General features: G+C 38.4%; 2 protein-coding genes across 2 annotated transcripts; one reads left to right on the forward strand and one right to left on the reverse strand.

Annotated features, from left to right (window-relative positions):
- Positions 1 to 5,032: 5,032 nt before the first annotated feature.
- Positions 5,033 to 5,722, reverse strand: LOC103317505. Its single transcript, XM_008215687.1, has one exon. The coding sequence runs from the start codon at positions 5,720 to 5,722 to the stop codon at positions 5,033 to 5,035; it is 690 nt and encodes a 229-aa protein (XP_008213909.1).
- Positions 5,723 to 6,380: 658 nt separating this feature from the next.
- LOC116418323 lies at positions 6,381 to 17,562 on the forward strand. Its single transcript, XM_031933392.1, has 7 exons — positions 6,381 to 6,435; positions 6,981 to 7,277; positions 7,561 to 7,659; positions 7,729 to 7,785; positions 8,745 to 8,864; positions 9,979 to 10,137; positions 17,241 to 17,562. Exons 1-7 carry the CDS (start codon positions 6,381 to 6,383, stop codon positions 17,369 to 17,371), a joined length of 918 nt encoding a protein of 305 aa, XP_031789252.1. The 3' UTR covers positions 17,372 to 17,562.
- Positions 17,563 to 21,039: the final 3,477 nt, after the last annotated feature.

Raw genomic sequence — 21,039 nt, forward strand, 5'->3', positions numbered from 1 at the left:
GATGACGGTTTCTCTCTCTTTCTCGTCCTCTCATCACTTTTTTCTCTAAAAATACCAACGGCATAAGGGACTATTTAAATTACGCAATTTATACACTTATGGCGTATATAATGCGCATGACGACTCAGATGAAGACGAGAGGGGGGGGGGGTCCACTGCGGTCAATAGTTAAGCCATTGCAAAATCTACAGTTATCTCTATTTTCACAAAAAATGGGCTTATGTCTTTTTGCCGACCAGCCACAGATTTCAATGCATGCTTTATCTCGTTTTCTATTTTTAACAATAATTTAATTTTAGATTTGAAAGAATCAAACTTTGAGGAGAAAGAAAATTCAAAACACTTCCCAACCGTGATAACACGGGATAAAGAATTACTGTCATCTATCGTGCTAGTTGAAAAGCTAGTACTCACAGAACGTACGTATTTTTTTTATCTCTATTTTATAAATATAGATATACATAAGATAAGATTAACACTTTTAGATATTATCACTTTTGATCGGGTCCCTGATTTTTTGTCTACAAATCCGAGGTTATTTATATTTAGTGCACTCAACATGACCAAATCCTCAGTCACTTGATCAGTTCATTCCTGCTATCGCTATTGCTCTTTTTCGAAATCGCAAGCCATCTGACCATACGATTTGCCTGATTAGTTAGTCTTGCTTTTTTCGTTGGCGATTCCAATTTTATTTTTCTTTCAAGCTCAATGAATCTTATATCTAACCTTGCTGATTCCTTTTAAATCTCATTAGTTTCTGGACCTACCATGGAAGATGTACCCTTTCACCGCCAAAGATACTTTGAACAATCTCTCTCTCATATATATACTTTTCTGCTCTTCTTTTTAACGTTTCCTAATGTTCTCTTTTTTTATTTATTTAAAGTTTCGTAGATTTTCCCTTATCGTTCAGACTCAATAACTTTTGTGTCTTAGAATCCCGATACATAATAAAATAATTGATTATAGTATTCCTTTAGATTTTTAGGTTTGCCTATCCAGTTTTGCTTTTCTATTTCTTTTAAATTATATTCTTTTAAATTAAACATATTGTTTAATTTAAAAGTACTAGCGTTTTTTTTTTGAGATACTGTATTTTTTGGTGATTTTATTCTGCGTGTATTGAAGCTCTTTTTTATATATGGGTGGTTCTCTGATAAATCGTGCGCGACAAAAAAATGCTAAGAAAATTTTACAAAAAAAAAACATTCAGTGTGTTTTTAGTGAAATATGCGTTGTTTAAGAGCTATAAATCATTGAAAATAGGCAAAAAATGCAAAAGATGCTTAAATAACCAACTTTGAACCCTTATAACTCGAAGAGGATTGATTGAATCGTAGTGACCTCTAGAACATATTTCGCAAGTTTAGGCAAACGTTCTTTTTTTGTCGCGCACGATTTGTCAGAGAACCACCAATATATATTTCGCAGTTTTCTAGTATACGTACCTAGCCATATGCCAAAGCTGGGTGTTAGTTATCTCTTTAGTATAATCTTGTGTTGGAGGTCATGCTTGTCTTCTGTTTGGCGGACTTGATCCGGTTGGGTGGTGGTTGCAAATTCTCTGCATAACGACAAGTAAATATTAACTTGGTTTGTGTAGGTTCGTTTGCAGTAGCATATTACGCAGCTGCTGCATGTGAAGAATTTTTTAAGTCCAGGCCTAATCTTTTGCATCATCATTGATGATCTCCTCTCTCGCTATATCTTTCATTTTGGTCTTAGCTTTATAAATAAGAAAGCGCTTGCGATGACAATCTTCATTGGTATTAGACTTTTCTAAGCTATGCAAAACCCCCGGTTTAATTTTGTTCGATCAGTGATACTATGTCACTTAAGAGTTGTTGCCTATGCCAGCCGCAAAACGTCGATCACAGTATGTGGCTCTGGTGCTCAAGCTATACAAGAGAAAGCAATGAAAGCTATAATTGACCACATAGCATACGTCAGAAACAATTACCTTGCGTTATTAAATTGCAAGTGAACTCAAAATAACTAGTTCCTTAGCTCCTTATCAAAACTGATAAGAACCGGTAGCCTCAACGATTTCACCGCCAAATCGTTGTGCGATTCTGAAGGTTATAATACCTGAATAGACTTTACTCGAAATCAGTAAAATTTTAAAGTGATAACTTCTTATGCCACGACTGGGCGAGTGTGATATTCTTCTTTATATTTAACCTTGGCCCTCCAGTCCCAGTTTATTTTATAAAATTATTGCCTGTAGAACTGTTTTTAATATTTTTATTCTTTCATATATTGTTAACTTATCTGCTATTGCATACTATTCTTCATTTTTGTACGTTATAATGTACAAATAAAGTAAAAACTTCTTATCTAATCTCTCTGTTTTTCTCTCTTTTTCTATTTGTAACTTTTTATCTGGCTCTTTCTAATAAGGAAATCCTACACACAAATTTTTCGACGTTGATTATCTGACTCCTTTTACGATATCTTAATGCGATAACAATGCATCTGGTTTATAACCAGATCAATAAATGAGAATCGCTTCATAGGTTTATTTTCACTTTTGATTGTCAGGTTGTTCATTTTTTACTTTCTTTTAATGGCGACAATTCTTCGTGTACATATCAGCTTCTATAAATTTCGCCAACCTTCACTTCTTGTGTTTAAATTGTTGCCAATCTCCCTTACTGCTTAGTTTATATATCTTTTGTTCTTTTATATTTTTAACTTTTTTCGATTTTTTTTTTTTTTTTTGTTAGGTGCCTGTGAATTTCTTTGGATGGACTGACTGGTATTCCCTTGTGAGAACTCCAAGTGTAGGACTCGGCAGCGGCGGCCATCCCTACCCACTAAACACATATCTCTCTGTACGCCCGATACCAGCCCGGTACCGTTTATCACATTACTTCGAACTGGGCCGCTGTCCTTGCGTTTCCTCTGCGCATTCATTCGTTACTTCCAGTCATTCATAGCTAGGCTTATATACTGTCAATCTCGCTCTCGCTTAATTATTCAAACATCCATCCTCTTTCTTACCTCGCAAGATACTACCAACGTATGTCTCAATGTTTCTCCACGCGTCTTCGTTGGTTATCATCAGTTTCGTCACGTTATCTGGTGTAATTGTTGTCCCCAGTAATGTATCTAGTCTCTGTCGATGCTCAGTCCAACGGTCGCACACGAAAAACGTGTGCTCCGCATCGTCCCAAGCCTGTCCGCAGTACGTACATTCCGGTGTGGTCACTCTGTTCATTCTGTAAAGGTACTTTCGGAAGTAACCGTGTCCCGACAGTAATTGAGTAAGGTAGAAGTTCACCTCGCCGTGTTTTCTGTCTTTCCAGGGTCCAACCTCCGGTATCAATCTGTGCGTCCAACGACCTTGTCCGTTTGTCGTCCATCTCGTCTGCCATTCTTCCATCGTCTTCGTCCGTTCTTCTGTCGTAGCGTCTGCCATCCCAGCGTTCGAACTTCGTGCGTATAAGCGTTTCCGCTCATGCGCGAGAAGATCTATCGGGATTACGCCCCAGTTCTTTGGACACTCGTCATAGCCTTTGCCCGTTTCTTTACTTGTAACGCATCCGCCCATACCTCGTCTCCGTAGAGCATGATCGGATGGGTGACGCTCATAAGAAGTCGGCGTATACTAGGTCTTGGCCCTTGCGTGTTGGCCATGAGTCTACTCAAGGCTTTCGTCGTCTCTGCTGCTTTAGCCGTAGCGTTATGTATGAGTGTTCAGAAAGTCAGGTTCGTATCTAGAGTCACCCCCAGATACTTTACTTCGTTTCTGGTAATTGTGTGTTCTGTTCCCACGTTCATAGGTATGATCGTGTCTATACGTTTCCTTGTTAGTAGCAGTAGCTTAGTCTTTTGTAGCGCCAGTTGAAGTCCGTGTTAAGACATCCATGTGCTTACGCGTCTCATCACCTGATTCAGTTTTAGCTGCGCCAGGTGGGTGTTCCGTGCCGTAATTACAGCCGCCATGTCGTCTGCGTATGCGATGAGGCACGTGTCGTCCGGCATATCCAGTCTTAACAATCCGTCGTACAGTATATTCCAGAAGTCGGGACCCAGGATTGAGCCCTGGGCTACTCCTGCTGTCAACTTTCTCCGTCGAGTACCGTCCGATGTCTCAAACGTCAGGTACCGATCCCGTAGGTAGTTCCTTACAACTCGCACGAGGTAGGCAGGCACCTGGAAGGCTGTCTCCAGCGCCTCCAAAATGTCCGTCCACCTCGCAGAATTGGAAGCTTTCCGTACATCCAGCGTTGCCAAGAGTACCAATGGTCTGGCTTAATGACATATGTCGTTTGTCTTGTTCACAATTTGTAATACGTGTGTTACAGCTCCTATTGTTGAGTGTCCTCGTTTAAATTTCTGCTGTCTGTCCGAGAGGTCTTCGGCGGATTCCACCGCTTGCAACAGTCTCGGTCGTAGCAGTAATTCGTACAACTTGCCCGGCGTGTTTAAGAGGCTTAGAGGCCTATAGGAGGACGACAAAGCAGGTACCTTGGCAATGAGGACTAGCTGTGCGCCCTTCCAAGGTCCACCAAACACTCCCACCGTCAGGCAGCCGTCGTAGAGCCTCAGCAGCGCATCAGGCTGTTCAGCTGCGATGACCTGCAGCAGCTCCCCAGGCACGCCGTCAGGTCCCGGGGCCTTTCGAGGCTTCAGTTTGGCCGCAGCAATCTCAAGCTCCGCCACCGTGAAAAGTGGACATTCCACTGCGGTGTCCATGTCCGTGTCGTCCGTTATATCTTGGTGGGTAGGAAAGAAATCATGAACAATCCTCTTCATTGTGTCCGCGTCTTTCGTCTCGGGGAGATTCCAAGCGCCAAGCTAGCGAGTCACAATCTTGTAGACTTCCCCCCAGGGGTCTGAATCTACTTTACGTTTTCCAGTCGTCTCCAACACCGTCGTTTCGTGCGGTTAATTATCTGTCTAAGTAGCCACTCGAGAGCTTGTATTCCTGCGAGATAGCCTCGCTTTTGTCCGAGTTCCGTTCCCTTCCTGATAGTCTGCGGAGTCGAAGGCATTCTTTTCTGATTTCGGCGATTTCTTGCGTCTACCAGTACATCTGTCTTCTGTCCTGTCTGTATCGTTTCCGTGGCATCGCGGCCTCGCAGATGCGCTGCAGATACTTTTCTAGGTCGTTAGCACTCCATTCGGCCGCGATTCGGTCCGTCCTTCCTTGAGACAGGTCCGCAAAAGGTATTGCTACGTTTTGCAGTAGTCTCTTGATTTCGTCCCTGTTTATGCGTCCAATGTCCCATCGTGTCGTCCGCACACTCTGTCTTTGCCTCAACGCAGCGTCACTGGTCGGGCTAAAGACAATGTACTGGTGATCACTGTCCGCGTAGTCCTTGATTACTCTCCATCCCCTTAGCCTTGTCAACATTCTGTCTTTGGCTAAGGTTATATCTGGTATAGAGTTACCAAAGCCGGGTCGTCTGGTGTGCACGTTTCCGTCATTTATGACTTCCAATTCTATCCGGGCGGTCATTTGTAGAATCAGTCGTCCTCGTCTGTTCGTCGCAGGCATCCCCCGTTCGATCGCTCTCGCGTTAAAGACGCCCGCCACGATTACATCGCCAGTCAGGTCTCTGGCGACGTCTTCCAGGACTTTTAGCTTGTCTTCATATTCGCGTGCGCTATTGTTCGGAGAAAGGTAGACACTGACTATAGTGACAGAGCCCACCCTTGCCCAAGCATAGTCTTCTCCGGCCCCACTGTTTATAATCCGCGCCGCGCTCATTCCTCGCACCCACACCGCCGCCGTATTCGAGCTGTTAGCGATCCACGATGGCTCGGAGAGGTTTCTGTACTGCTCGCTTATCACAAGCACGTCCGCGTCCGTTCCGCCGCAATTTGCGGGAGCAGCGCATGATCCACGCTGCTACCGTTCAGGTTGCATTGAAGTATTGTCAGGTCCATTTTGTCTGTTTCGTCTTGCATTCAGTCAGGGCTGCCTTGAATGCTGCGTACGAAGACGTACCAGACACGTGTACCAGGTCTTGGTTGCCTTGCCCCGCGCAGAGGAAGCAGGTAGACGCGCTTGTACACATGACTTGACACGCTTAACCCTTGCCTACATGCCCTGTCTTGCCGCATTTCCAGCAGCAGTCTCTCATCTGTCCGGTCCTTTGCAGTCCACCCTCACGTGTCCATAGCCAAGGCACCTATAGGACCTCGGAACGCGAAGCCTGGGTCTGATCTGGCAATTAATCCACCTGATTTTAATTCGGCCTTTCTTAAGTAGATCCGTTGCCTCCTTCGCGACAAACTCACAGACAGCTAATGCTTGTCCGCAGTTGTTCGCGTAAAAAACGTGAACATTACGGTCGGTCGTGGTCCCCGTTGCGTGGTTAATCGCGTCCGCGACGTTCTGTGCCGTTGTGACGCAGTCCAAGTCCATGAACTCTAGTGTCACCCTCGCAGTCACGTCCTTCACTGTGGCATTCTGTCCCAGTACGTTTTGTAACGTCTGCTAAAAAACCTGTCGCTCCTTTGTCAAGCTGTAGCAGTACAGAACCGTCTTTGGTCTTACGAATAGCTTGTACGTCTACTTAACTGTCCGACAAATTCACGTTCTGTCGCATAGAACGTAAAACGTCCGCGTACGTCTTGCCCTCCGCTGGCTTAATCAGAATCGCGCTTTGCCTCGGTTTCAGGTTTGAGCGATTTGTTTTGCGCGCTTTGGGCTCTTTTGTCATCGTTTTATTTGCTTTATCAGCATTCGTTTTCGTTCTAAACTTTTTTCGATTATAAATGCATAATACGCTTTTTATAAGAATCAATTGACATAATTTATCAGTTAAAAGAAATAAAGAATATCAAACAAAGGATTGAACAACATTTTGATTCTTTATAGAATAGAAATACAAGAATAGAAATACAATTCGTCATGAAATATTCATTTTACCACATTTTTCTGTAAAACTATTTTTGTGAAAATTTGCTACAAAATTAAAAGTTTTTCTTCATGCATGCATTTTTTTCTTTTGTTATTTCAGACAACATAGGAAGAAATCATCCAGAAGCCTTGCTGCACTCGCAGACCCTTAAATTCAGAAGTGGACAAAAAACGTTCAATGTTGAACAACTTTCAGATATGTCTCTTAGTAAGCTAATACAGTTATTCGCAGTCTTTAAAGCCGACGAGCTTAAGAGACATTATTCTTATACATGCACCTTAGTTTCCGGATGTAATAAGAAATACTCTAGCTTTGCAAGTGAGGATAAGGCTAAAACGTCTATGATGAAACATATTGATAACCATCTGAAGTCTCTAAAGAAAAACTCAGAGAACTGTAAGTAAAATATAGAGATAAAGTTTTTATATCAAAATATAAATTTTTTGTGTATTATATTATTCGCTAAATCAGATACATATTTTGCAATTTAATATTTTGTGTGCACTTGCAGATGCCTTATTGAAATTAATGTCTATCTCTTATTGCGTAATATATTATTTTATTATCATTGAAAATTACTCTGATACTAGCTTATTGATAACTTTAATTATAATTAATAACTTCAATAATTAGTTTCAATTAATCAAAATTTACATAATATAAATGTGTTTGTTTTCAGCAGCAGAGATAAAGAACAAAAGTTTAAGTTTCCTAAGCTCGTCGGAGAAAGAACCTTCATTTAATAGTGTTTTGAACCCTATTAAATTGGAATCAAATGGTAAAATTTTAATCCGTACTTATGCATCATTTGATGATAAAAATAATACGTAATAAATAATTCTTTAAGGATCTCTTGATAAGAAAGAGAATCAGATGGAATCACCAGAAACTGACGACTGCTTAGGTAAGAGTAAGAACTTAGCATTAAGGAGGTTCAATACAGAAACGAATATGCCCAGAATAAAGTGAAACTCGGGGAATACGTTGGTTTGAAGTATACAAAACGTTCTTGATTTCCCGATATTGATTGCCAACCTTATTGATAATATTCGATTTTAAAGTTTGCAGGTTATACACAGGCTCTTATGGGACGCGGTAAAACACGGTCAATCAACATAGAGTGCGATCTTGTTAAAAATACAAAGAATGAAATAAAAAACTATTTAACGTATTATTTAAAATCTTATGAAGCTGTTCGCGAAATTTTAGATTGTTTTACTATTCGGTTTGTCAGTAAATTGAACAGAACGTAAACAAAACGTCAAGCTTGTTGGCCGCGCGAGGAGGTGCGCGGTAAGAAGGTAGTCGGTGCACGGTGAGAAGGAATGCCCCTTTTCTCGCCCCGACAAATGACTGTATCGAATCTCCTTAATTTATACTTAATTGAGATCATATTTAATGCTTAAAAATAACGAACTTTATGCCATCGCTAATATTAAGATGTTGTTAACAGCTTATAAAATAAAATGTCCATGTCCATTCCTGTTTTAAAATATGAACAACACAAAAATGACGCATGTCTTTCCAATCTATTTATACTAGATTTAACAAGTTAACTTAGATTTTACGCTTGTGTAACGAACAAAGTTTTTTTTCCTTTTGTGTACATATAACTGACTTTAGGCGTCATTGAAAACATTGTATAAAGTAGTAATTTCGATACGTGAACTTGCTCTTTACGCATGCTATGTCAAGTAAATAGTAATCATTTACTGTAGGTCATTGGAAAGTATTGTGTTTACTCTCAGCTATCTGAAAATAAAAAGATATATTTTTTGATGTTCTTTGCGCAGACTTTTATTTAAATTTTTTATACGTTTTTGATTATGTATATATTAATCATCATAAAATATAAAATTGCAGATTTAGAAGACGATAAGAACGTTACCAAACAAAGTAAAGGTCCTGCAAGAAAGAGGTTAAGACTAGAGGAATGCGAGGACAACAATTCAGATGAATGCCGATTACAGAGGAATGAAAATGGTAAATAACTAAAAAAAGTTTCGAATCATAGTTTTATTTTATAGAGTAGAAACTACTCGAAATATTTTAAAACCACGTTATTTTTCCCCGATGAATCGTTGGTGCGTTTATACTAGTGTTGTTTATCTTATTTCAAATATTGTACCGAAATAAATTTTCAGGACTGCATTTTCTATAAACAACCCTATCTATTTAGATAGATAGATAATTTATTTAAATTACATACTTTTTTCCGAACGGATAATACGCTGGTGACATTGGATTATATTTTATCATTATTTATTTTGATTTTAAAAGGATCTGTTAATTAATTTATGCTGTTTAGCCTGTACTACATAAACTATCGCTCGTAGAATTGCAAATAAACTCATTTATACTATTGCTTGTAAATTTAAAAACAAAATCATATATCGTTAAACGCTTTTGCTAATTTAATCAATATTGTTGTTAACTTAAAAATATTAAAAATATATACAAATCTTGACCTATTTACATTTCTAAGCAAATATATTTTAAAATTCTAAAGACATCGTGTTTTGTTCTTAAACTATTACATCTTTCAGACGTTTATTAGATTGGAGTTATTTAACTATACTTTTTGGGTGCAAATATTACGAATCTTTTCAAATCTGGAGTAAATGTACCTATCTGAACAATGGTGACTTTTAAATAACTTTGGAAATAGTTCTTGATAATAAAAACAATAACTTATCACATCTCTTCTTAAATCTATTGCTACCAAAATGAACTTTAAATGTATCCATAATTTATTTAATTTTAATTAATTTCTTCGTGAAAAATGCGACTTCTGTATTGGGTTGAATTACGCCGTGCTTGGAAATAAGTAGGAATAATGGGAACAAGGACTTTGTTCCGCCTCACTCTTCCTTATTTCCTATTCCCCTATACTTGAGTTTTAGCGTTTAGGATCCTTTAAATTCGTAACTCGCAAACCTATTACTATAGTGAGTTTTAAAACCATAAACTCTGCAACTCAAAAGCCCTTAGACACATAAACCCTTACAACCATAAATGCTTAATCCCATTAACACTAACACTATATTTAAACTTATAAAATTTTTAGTAATTATCGATATATCAATGATGTCTTTAGGTGGAGGCAAAGATGACGATCAAAAAGCAGCAGTAACTAAGATGACTACAAGAAAATCAGTCAAATTAAAGAAAATTAAAGACGATTCAATTGAAAGTTTAAATGATTCAAGCACCAGCAGGTCTTCGAACGGGCGTTGCGCTGATCAATCTGTTGAAGGTACGATCATCAATTTTTAACCATTTTACGCAGTTATCCAATTTGGAAACCCATAAACCGGTAAACTTCAAAACTCATAAGCTTGTAAACGCATCTATAGTAGCTAAACAAGGTGGATTCTGTCCCTGCCCACCATTCGACTCTGACTCACTTGTACAGGTAAGACTGCACCTTCCCACCGTCAGCGCAGAACGTTCTAGAAGCTTTCAGGTGAGTCGTGACGTCACCTGTAAGACTCAGTCAGTACTGTAAAACTCAGTCAGTAATGGAGATCAAACAGGTGTGCATCACCACTTCGTGCCGATTGTTCTAGAAGCTTCAGGTGAGTTGTGACGTCATCAGTACACCGCACGTTCTGCACGAGACCTGTGGACTCCTGGAAGTGGGGCTGCTCTAGGGTCCACTCGGAGCATTACTAGAATATTTGTAAAATGTAGGCTGCAGTCAGCTGTCGACGAAAATGCAGCTAGTCGCGGTGAGTGAAGGATCTAATCACACCCCATTGTTTTTTCGTGAGCGTCTACGCGCGTCCTCTCACTCTCCCCCTCTCTCTCTCTCTCTCTCTCTCTTTCTCTCTCTCTCTCTCTTTCTCGCACGCTGCATCACTGCAAAGGTCAAAGGCAGCATCTCTATACGAAATACAGAGCGTACAAGCGGCAGCTAGCTGCGTCGCGCGCGCACGGATCGAGTTACACTTATTGTTTTTGCGAGCATCTTTATCTGCACGCTAAAGTTCGCTGGCTGTCAACAGTGTTTAAAAATGTCAAGTAACTGAGAAAGTACGCAGCAAGTTTTAAAGTCGCAGTGTGATTGAAATGTAATATTTGTTAACTTTTACGAATGCATAATTGATAGTATGCATAGGGATCAGGGAGCAAGGGTTTAGAATAATGATAGTCACATATAATAAAAAAATATTTTTTTATTGATGAGAATAATTAAATTTCATCTTATTTATTACCCTACCAAAATATCAATAATATTTTTTTTTTTGTTTTACATTTGGAGCACAATTGCTTTAAAAAATCTTTAGCTTTACTCATTCTTGCGGGTAAAAATACGCCAAACGAATCCTCCAGTTCGAAGAATACTGTATTCCCATACTTTGTCGTAACTTCTTTTTTTGTCTCTATTACCGGCTCAGCCTTTCAGCCCAACTGCCGGGGGCCTTCCACCACCTCTGAGTGGAAGTATTGCCCAATCCTATTCACCTGTATTTTATATCATCTTCCTTGTGTTTTTTCCCTACCTTATGTTTTTCCTCCCTGAGAGACATCTCCGGTAAGGACATGTTTCAGACGCACACCTTGCTGGTTAAGCTAGCACTCTCTGTCCCCGCAGGGGCATCGGGTCCGTCTCTCAATTTATCTTTCCCCGGAGAAGGTCTCATACTTCAGAGACCAGCTCCTCGTCGGTAAGGCGGGCGTTCCCTGCCTAATGCATCGGATTGCCTACCTGCGTTTTTACCTTACCTACAGAGTCTCTACCACTGTTTCGCATTTGCCCAGTTTACGCTATAAGGCAGGGAAAACCCGGAATCACACTGAAGGAAAATTCTGTAGAAAAACCTGCCTCGAAATATCCGGTGTCTTGGGTACTTTTTCCGTTGAAAACAACTCAGAAAAAATCCAAGTAATTTCACCAATTCAAGTTTGTATGCATATGTCTATGTGCCCATTGAATGAACTGCTATCTTTTTATGGAAGCGTACTCGCTTTTTCATGATGCGATTTATTTTGAGCATGCAATTTACACTGTACGCAATCTCTTTTTAAAGGTGCAGTTTCACTTTTAATGGAACCCTAACTACTGTTCAAACTCTACTGCTGGAACTACTGGGGGTACTACTGCGCGAATAGTAGTTGAACTACTTCTTTTCTGTAGTTTTGTACTGTAGTAATTTCGCAACTACTGATAAAATATAGGTTATACTTTTAGCTTTTTTCACAGAGAAACTACTGAGAAACTATAGACGAACTACTGTTTATTAAAATCATTTTTTCTACTTGACTGATACTCCAGAACTACATACAAAGTATTGGAGAATTACAGACAAACTACTGTTTTTTATAAATACGTTTATTTCGTCATAACTGCTACCGAACTGCAGATAGAATGTAGTATATTTGTTTACTATTTTCACAGGAAAATCACTGGTAAACTATAGGTACCTAACGGTTTTTAAAATTGGATTTTTACGTTATTATTATTACAGAACTACAGATTAACTATATAAGTAGAAATATTTCCTTTTTTACCCGAGCGAAACAACTGTAGTACTATGGACAATCTACTGTTTCTTCGAGATAAAATATCGATGGGTGAGTGGAACAAAACGCTATCTCAGCTCATGCTTTGAAAATCCCTCTATCGCTGGGCAAGCTTCGAAAACCCTCTATCTCAGGCGAGACTTTTTGTTTCAGAAGTATTAACACTGCGCAAATTTTTAATACAGCATTTATGCACATAAATCATGTTCTTCTATAAAGTTGCCGTATTGAAAAATAGTGTAGTGCTAATGCTAAAAAATTTTAATGCAATAAATCTCGCCTGAGATAGCGTGTTTTCGGAACTCTACCGAGATAGACGGGTTTTCAACGCGCGAGCCAAGATAGAGAGTTTTTTGAACTCACTCTACTCTGATGTCCAATTCACTTGGAGCTGGGGGTAACGACTTTGACCACTTTGGTGCAGAAGCCTTACGGCCATCTGGATCTCCAGAAAGGTGATGGTCGACCTCTTGTTGTAGTGGGCCAAACACAAGGATGTCGTTGACGAAGCTGTTCTAGATACCAGTGTGAGGGTGAACCTGCAGAATTACAAGTAAATTGTGGTATATTTTTTTACTTTTAACAGCAATGTACAAACTTTTGAATTATAAGATAAAATGCCGTTTTTTTAAATTAGTTCATTGTATGGTAACTTTTGTAGAGTTGATAAGTTACGGTACTCCTTACATACATACACCGAAGTACATACACCATTGTGTTTAAAATTAGTGAGTTACTGCAGAACATTAAATAAACAATAGGGCTCGTTTCTTAAAAGTGTTCTCAAAAACTGCGCACAAAATTTACCAAAATTTTATGCATACTTGCAGCTAAACTAGGCAAAATGGCGTTTCCGAAATTAGCACTTGCGATGCCTTGGACAGCCCTTGCATTGTAGAATGTGGCACTCATCGCGTCTACGTTATAGGCGTTGCCTATAACGTAGACGCGATGAGCTTATATGAGGCGAATTGAATAATAGGACTACCGATACGAATGGATTTTATATTTTAAGACACTTATTTAAAAAATTGTATAATAGTCCTCTTTCTCGATAATTTTGACCTGGAGCTAAAACTCCGGCGATGATTTTCGGCAGCATCGGCAGCGACAGCCCGCAAGAAAATTTCGGCTCAGACTTGCATATAAAGAATCGCAGAAGGTATACAACTTCATGTCAGTAAAACTTAAGTTTGTCGAAATTTTCTTGCGGGCTGTCGCTGCCGATGCTGCCGAAAATGATCGCCGGAGTTTTAGGCCCCAGGTCAAAATTATCGAGAAAACCGTTGTGTACCTATAGTTTACCAGTGATTTTCCTGTGAAAATAGTAAACAAATATACTACATTCTATCTGCAGTTCGGTAGCAGTTATGACGAAATAAACGTATTTATAAAAAACAGTAGTTTGTCTGTAATTCTCCAATACTTTGTCTGTAGTTCTAGAGTATCAGTCAAGTAGAAAAAATGATTTTAATAAACAGTAGTTTGTCTATAGTTTCTCAGTAGTTTCTCTGTGAAAAAAAGCTAAAAGTATAACCTGTAGTTTATCAGTAGTTGCGAAATTACTACAGTACAAAACTACAGAAAAGAAGTAGTTGAACTACTATTCGCGTAGTAGTTCCCCCAGTAGTTCTAGCTGTAGTTCGCTAGTAGTTTGAACAGTAGTTATGTTCTGTAAGGGAAGTGTGCTTTTGACAGCGTAGACACTTCAAAATCTTCGAGTCCTACTTTTAGGTTCTCTGGCAACTTATCTGAAGTTTACTCCATGCTATTGGCTACAAATGTTATGAGAAATTCTCGTTGCAAATACGCAATATCTTTCGGATTCATGAATGACAAATTTTCTGTGCGATAAAATTCTCTAAGAGATCGCCTCAAAAGATAAGGTATTGTCGTGATGAAATTCGACAACAGTACTTGGTAACAATACACGACTTGCGAAACTTAACAATTTGCCAATAGACTCTTTTGGCTGGAAATCAGTTAATCGATTAACTTGATCATGCAACAAAGGAAGTTGTTATTCCGCTCGAATTTAAGGTTTCTGCCTTCTGGTGTTAGAGACTCTTTAGGCTTCTCTCAATGTCTTCGATATCTTAACTGTCTGTAGGAAAAGTTATCGCTTCTCCTCTCATGTAAAATTTGTTATTGCCAGTATCGATGTTAGGTTTTGAATTCAATGTCCACAACTCCATAAGTCTGAAAACGTAGTTTTTGTTCAGCTAAAGTTTAAGCAGTAAAAAAATATTGAGCTTGCAGTATAGCTGAATATCAAGACAGGTTGAGTGTCAGTGATTCCTCCATGACTACTTGATCCAAACTAACTATTGCTGATACATTACAAACACTTATATATCATTCAGAATACACTTTAGGCAAAGATGGCGATAGTTGTAGCTGTTGCAGTCTAGCCAATATTTCTGATTATACTCTACCCTGCTCACTTTTGGATAGTCCATAAGATGTTGAGGTAGCTGTAAATTGTCTAAACCGTCAAAATACACTACATCGTTGCCTCGTTTTGATCTCAATGCGTACCTGATCCGCTTTTATGATCGAGATTGACCGATTCTTAATAGTTAAAACCGGCAAGTATCGGTATGAGAAATGGCAGAGATTCTCCAATTTTGGATGAAACTGGGAGCATATGCGGAATACGTCTATTTTTCTTGCTTTCAGCCTTGCTCACAGTTTGGCGAGTACCCTTTAGAGTGCTACGAAATCGCAAATAGCAGTTTTTCTTTATAACCAAAATATTTGAATTCGAGGAATAGATCATACAGTTTGTACAGCACTCGCTCATTTCAGCACAAGCTTCTTTATGCAGGTCTACTTTATCCTGATCCGTAAAATAGTTCAGGCATCGATGGCAATTATATTTACGACTTTTCTTTTTCGATAATTGGTTTGACACTTAATGAGATAAATTCTTGATCCAAACCTAGTGCTATCCAAATGGTTTAAGAGATTAATATGCAGCTTTTTTCATCATTTGTAGGTTAATTAGTACAACTTGGAATTTCTGATAGTCACTTTTTAAAATATAAATATTGATAGAATAGTACATTATGACACATGTGACCAAAGTAGCACTTTTTCACACGGCGTGCGGTTAGTGCTCGAGGCCTTATCGTCCAAGCGTGTCGGTGTGAGACAGAAACAAACGATACACGCGAGTGTGTTTGTAAAAATTAATGTAAATTCGCCATTTTTAAGAATTTATGGTGGACTTTACGTCGGATTTTCAAAGAATTTTCATGAATTTTCAGCCTTTTTACTTTTCTTACGCATGACTGAAATAATTCTAGAGTGACACATGAATTAGTGACGCTATGTCGCGTGTATTTATTAGGGGACACAAAAACCCTTATTTAAACATGCGATATAACAATACAAGTTCATGTATCACTTCAAAAAGATGACAAGTTGTGCGCAAGAAAAGTGAAAAAAGTGGAAATTAGCGAAAATTCGCTGAAAATCGCCCTTAAATAAACTATAAACCCTGTATAATAATTTTTACCGACGCACTAGTGTGTGTCGTGTGTTTCTGTCTCACACCGACAGGCTTAGGCAATAAGGCCCGTAGTGCTGAAGAATTACTTAGGTCACGAGTATTGTATAAAATTTTATAGCACAGGTTACCTAAGCCCACTGTAAAATTTTGTACATTTAATACATGCTTTCTTTAGTTTAGTAAACTCAGGTAAATACATAATTGAACTCGAATTATATTTATTTATTTTAACGCTTAAAATAAAAATTTCACTCAGTGTTCATCCTGAGTCTCGCTCTCGGAATTCTTCTATATCTCGTTCAATGGGTTCCTTTATTCGTTTTCCACCATTGCTTCACGTCAGATTTCGGTAAAATTGCTTCAGCTTTTGTATTAAAATTTTATTTACTTTTAGTAAATTTTAGTTACTTTTTCATCTGCTTTTTTTATATCAAATTCAGCATACTTAAAGGATAGCATACTAAAATTTTAGTTACTTTTTCATCTGCTTTTTTTATATCAAATTCAGCATACTTAAAGGGTCTCTTCTTTTTTGAAGCATACGCTCAATTCCCGGTTTGAATGAAGCTTCAGCATCTTTTAGAATAATTCATTCATCGCCGCAAAAACAAGCGTGAAACTAGAAACCATTTGATAGTTGCCGCTGCGATACAAAGTCATCAAGCTAATTTGTAGAGAACTAATGCATACGTGTTTGCCCAAGGCCGTAAAGAAATTTTAGCATACGCAGCTATAACATACTATGATTTATATGCAGCGAAAAGATGTTATTCAATACATCTCAATAGATGCTGCTTTTAACCGGTGATGCAGCGTGCAAGAGAGAGAGAGAGAGAGAGAGAGAGCTTCCATTAATACGCACAAAACGGTTTTTAACTTGATCCGCGATTTACGATGGCTAGATTTTTGCTTTTCGGCAGCTCACTGCAGTCAACATTCTTGAATATTCGAGAGATGCATAGACCCTAAAGTAAGCAGCCCCGCCACCAGAAGTTCGTAGCTTCCCTGCAGAAGGTGCGAAGTGGTGATGCACACCTGATTGCTCTGCATTACCGACTAAGCCTTATAGATGTAACTTCACGACTCACCTAGAAGCTTCTAGAATATTCATTACAGGTGGAATGGAGGTGCAGCACTGCTCTCTTACTTGCACGGAAGGTCGAATGATAAAGGGGGCAGAACCCGCCTTGTTTAGCTACTATGAATTGGAAAGCTGCTATTTGGAAAGTATTCGAGAATCGATTTTTTTAAAGTGTCACACTGTCATTGCCCCTTGAGCTTTGACACCTTAAAATAACCATAAGTATTTTATTTTTTAGATACTGAATACCCATACTGCATGTTTTGCAAGAAACAACAGTCGCAATTGATACGGCACGCAAAAAAAACACAACAATCACATGTTCATGAAGGTGTACCGCAAAGAAACAAACGAAGTAATGAAAAATAGAATGATAAAATACATAACCAACGTTGGTTACGCCATGCTTGCACAGTTCAAGAACGTAATTGTACCGGTTCGACGAACTAGAGATGGGTTTCCCGTAACAACCAAACCATATGAGTACTGCGGAGCGCAATATGGAAAGAATACGCTCTGGCTGCATAAGCAGCAGTGTTATGGAAAGGAGTGGCAAAAAATAAAAAAAGATTATTAAAACAATAAAATTTGTTTAAATTATAATAAAGTTAAAAATAAAATTATAATACTGAATATAATACTGTCATTGTTATCTTATATCTAGCAGCTCCTCAGCATTTAACCCTATTGTCATTTTGTCATGAATATCTGGTTACTTAATCTCGCTAATAACTTTTTGGATAATGGCTGAATTTTTCATTTTTTGTGTACTAAATTATATACTCAGTTATCATTACCTGAATTCCTCTATCCCATGCTGTACCACAGATACCGACAAAATTAAATATAATTGCATAATTTAATAAAATTATTAATCACTCGTATTCTTGCTCAATTTATATTAAATATCTATTTATATAAATTGTCAATAATAATAATTCTTACTTATACTTTAATTTAAAATATCTTAAAATATAATTCAAGAGCAAGTTGCAAGAAGTTTCAATATACTGAAGTTATTTTCCAGCACAACAGTGTTTTTAGAAAAATGGCCTTATTATCTTTTGAAAGTGTTAAAAAGAGTGATAAATATCTTATATAAATCGCTAAAAATTTTTTTCCTCAAAATGTTCTTTAATGGTCTAAACTGACGAACGTGCTTCCTGGTTACCGGCATCAAGTCCTAGCATTAAAGATATTTATAAAATGCCGAATTTTAAGTTTTCTATTTATCTTCATTACGATTCGGTCTGACATGAATAAAAGATTACTCGGAATCCATAATGCTACAGCGTTAATTTTTCGCCAGACTCAAAACCGGAGTCATCAATCGCTCAATCTGCTAAGCCGAAATTGTATTCAGTGTCATACTGTCGTTGTTATTTGGTCAAAAATTAAAAAATCTGTTTGAATCAGATACTATACCTATATCTGCACTATGTAAGTTATTATAAAAATATTCTTTGATAAATTATACTATATCGAAGATAACTTGTGATGTAAAATATCACTCTTGCGATCCCTGTCGCCATTATCCGGTATAACATGAATAAAAAGATATATGCTAAAAAAGTTACTCAGAATGCATAACGCTACAGCGTTGATATTCCGAAATTCTCGTACTGTCGTTGTTATTTAGTCACAAAGTTGAAAATTCGTTTATAATAAACAGTACTTTACATCTAGTCCACAAATGTTGTTTTACTAATTTTATTTAAAAAAGGATTCTTATTCAGAGCATTTCCGTAACGCGCCATATCAGTCTTGGTAATGCATGTCGTTATTATCCGGTCTTACATAAATGAATAATGTCATACTGTCGTCGATAATCAAGTTATATATTGCTTTGCACGATCTATGTCGTCAATATCCGGTGTGACATAAGTGGAAGGTTGTATAATAAACAAGTTTTAAAAAAAGATTGACGTAATAGCGTTGGAAGTTTAGCAGTCTCGCGATGAGTAATGAGTCTTCGGTTTCTCGATCTGATAACGCTGGAAGTAGAGTCATGTGAATTAAAGTTTTTTATGCTTAAATGATTACACACTATCGATAATGCCGCAGCGCCAATTCATCGCCAGACGCTAAATTGGTATTAAGACAACAATTTCTTAATCTACTAAAGCTAGAAGTATAGTCTATATCCTGATAATTAGCTTTCCTGATCGCAATATCAATAATAATGTTATATTAAATGTATGCCTACATATCTAGTACTGTTATGATCAGAACAGTAAATTGTCGTCATTATCCGATATAACCTTAAAACAGAGAGATATCCTGAAAAAGTTACTCAGAATGAATAACGCCAGATTGCTGATATTCCAAAATTCTCGTATTGTTGTTGTCATTTAGTCACAAAGTTAGAATTTCTTTTAAGATAAACAGTAATCTACATAGAGTCTACAAATGTTGTTATCATAATTTTATTTAAGAAATGATTCTAGTAGGTATACTAGGCCGGTTCTGGACCACTTACCTACCGTCGGTAGGGTAGATATCTAACCCAAGTTACCGACCGAGCAGCTAACCCAAGTTACCGATCGAGTAACCCAAGTTATCGACCGGTCTGATGATCCAAGCCCGGGGAATCCCCGAGGGGGTCTAAGTTTTAGATAGGACCCAAGACTGGGAATCCTAAAGGTGAAAATTAATTCAATTCAAAAAAAATTGAAAAAAAAATTTTTTTTTTATTTAACCTTTTTTTATAATTTTTTTTTTTAAAGATATTCTCAGAATCTCTTGTATCCTTCTCATTCAGGTAGAGAGTGTTTGTTGCTGGAGTACTTCTCGGTCAGCTTACTTTTCTTCTCATCTGCTTCTTGTCGGTTCTGAGATCAGGAAGTGAAGTATACCTTACGTAGCTCTTATTTTCTCGATCCATGTCTCTCTATGGATGCTGGGAGAATCACAGAGTATTTATAGGTGTCCAATCCATGTAAACGTTGTCCAGGTAGAATTTTTTCATCATCATAACGTTGTGGAGTGCGCATGTGGCTTTGTACGCCCCGTTGTGATTGGTGCAGATCGTCACCAACTTTGGCTGGTCCACACAGGGAAAGCCTAATTTTTCGATGTCTTGAACTCGGAATTTAAAGCGCTCCAACCACTCACTTTTCACTGGACCAATCACAAGTATTTTCGTGGCGTCTCGTAAAGTTGATCGAAGAATATCTCCGATTACGTAGAGTAGATTACCCGAAGTCCAAGGTATGCCATGATAGCTGCGCTCGAGCCATGAATTTTCCTTTCTGTTTTTGTCCGAGAGTCTGCGCCAGGGAAAGGGTTCCTTGAATAGCCAGACTAGAGGTTCGCCGTGTAGAGGCGCTATCGCCAACTCTTTGATGATGAAGTCGTCCACAGGTTGCTTGAAGCCCTGCATGTCCACCATGAACTCCATCTCTCTCGAAGTGACTCAGACAAGTTTCTTCACATCTCCACTCACAGGATTGTACTGCACAATGCGATCGTGAAGTATCAAACAGTAAGCTGACGTTCCAGCTGGGAAATTGTTTCTCGCTTCGGATTCTAGACGAACGTCCACTGGAGCGCTCTTCAATGACTCGTTCTGCTTGGAGCAGTCTATCACAATGAGAGGCAAGTGCGTGATGTAGTCAGTTTTATTCAGTATAGGCTCGGCCTGTTTCTCGTAGTACGCACTCTGGAAGTTGGTGTACATTTCGTAGAGTACAGCATACTGGTTGCGAGATATATCTAGATTGAGATTTCCATAGGGATAGCACTGCGAATTCAGGAAGAGTTTCACATTGCTGATGTTGCAGTGATCAAAGCGACTGGCATTAGCAGCTTTCTGTCCTTTTCGATTCGTTTGGAAACCCACCACAACGAAGCGGGGCTTCTGCATCTGATTGGAAGTTTTCACCGTTCAGACGTGTTTCGGTGTAGCTGGAAGTAGCGTATTCTCGAACAACTCCCAACTGCGAAAGCTCATGGCAATGGGTCTATCCTTCTCGATGTAATTCAGAAGACGTATCTTGTGAGCATTGGATGCCAACACATATGGCATGAGCCATTCG

The sequence above is a fragment of the Nasonia vitripennis genome, unplaced genomic scaffold (genome assembly GCF_009193385.2).
Source record: "Nasonia vitripennis strain AsymCx unplaced genomic scaffold, Nvit_psr_1.1 unplaced0174, whole genome shotgun sequence".
NCBI lineage: Eukaryota > Metazoa > Arthropoda > Insecta > Hymenoptera > Pteromalidae > Nasonia > Nasonia vitripennis.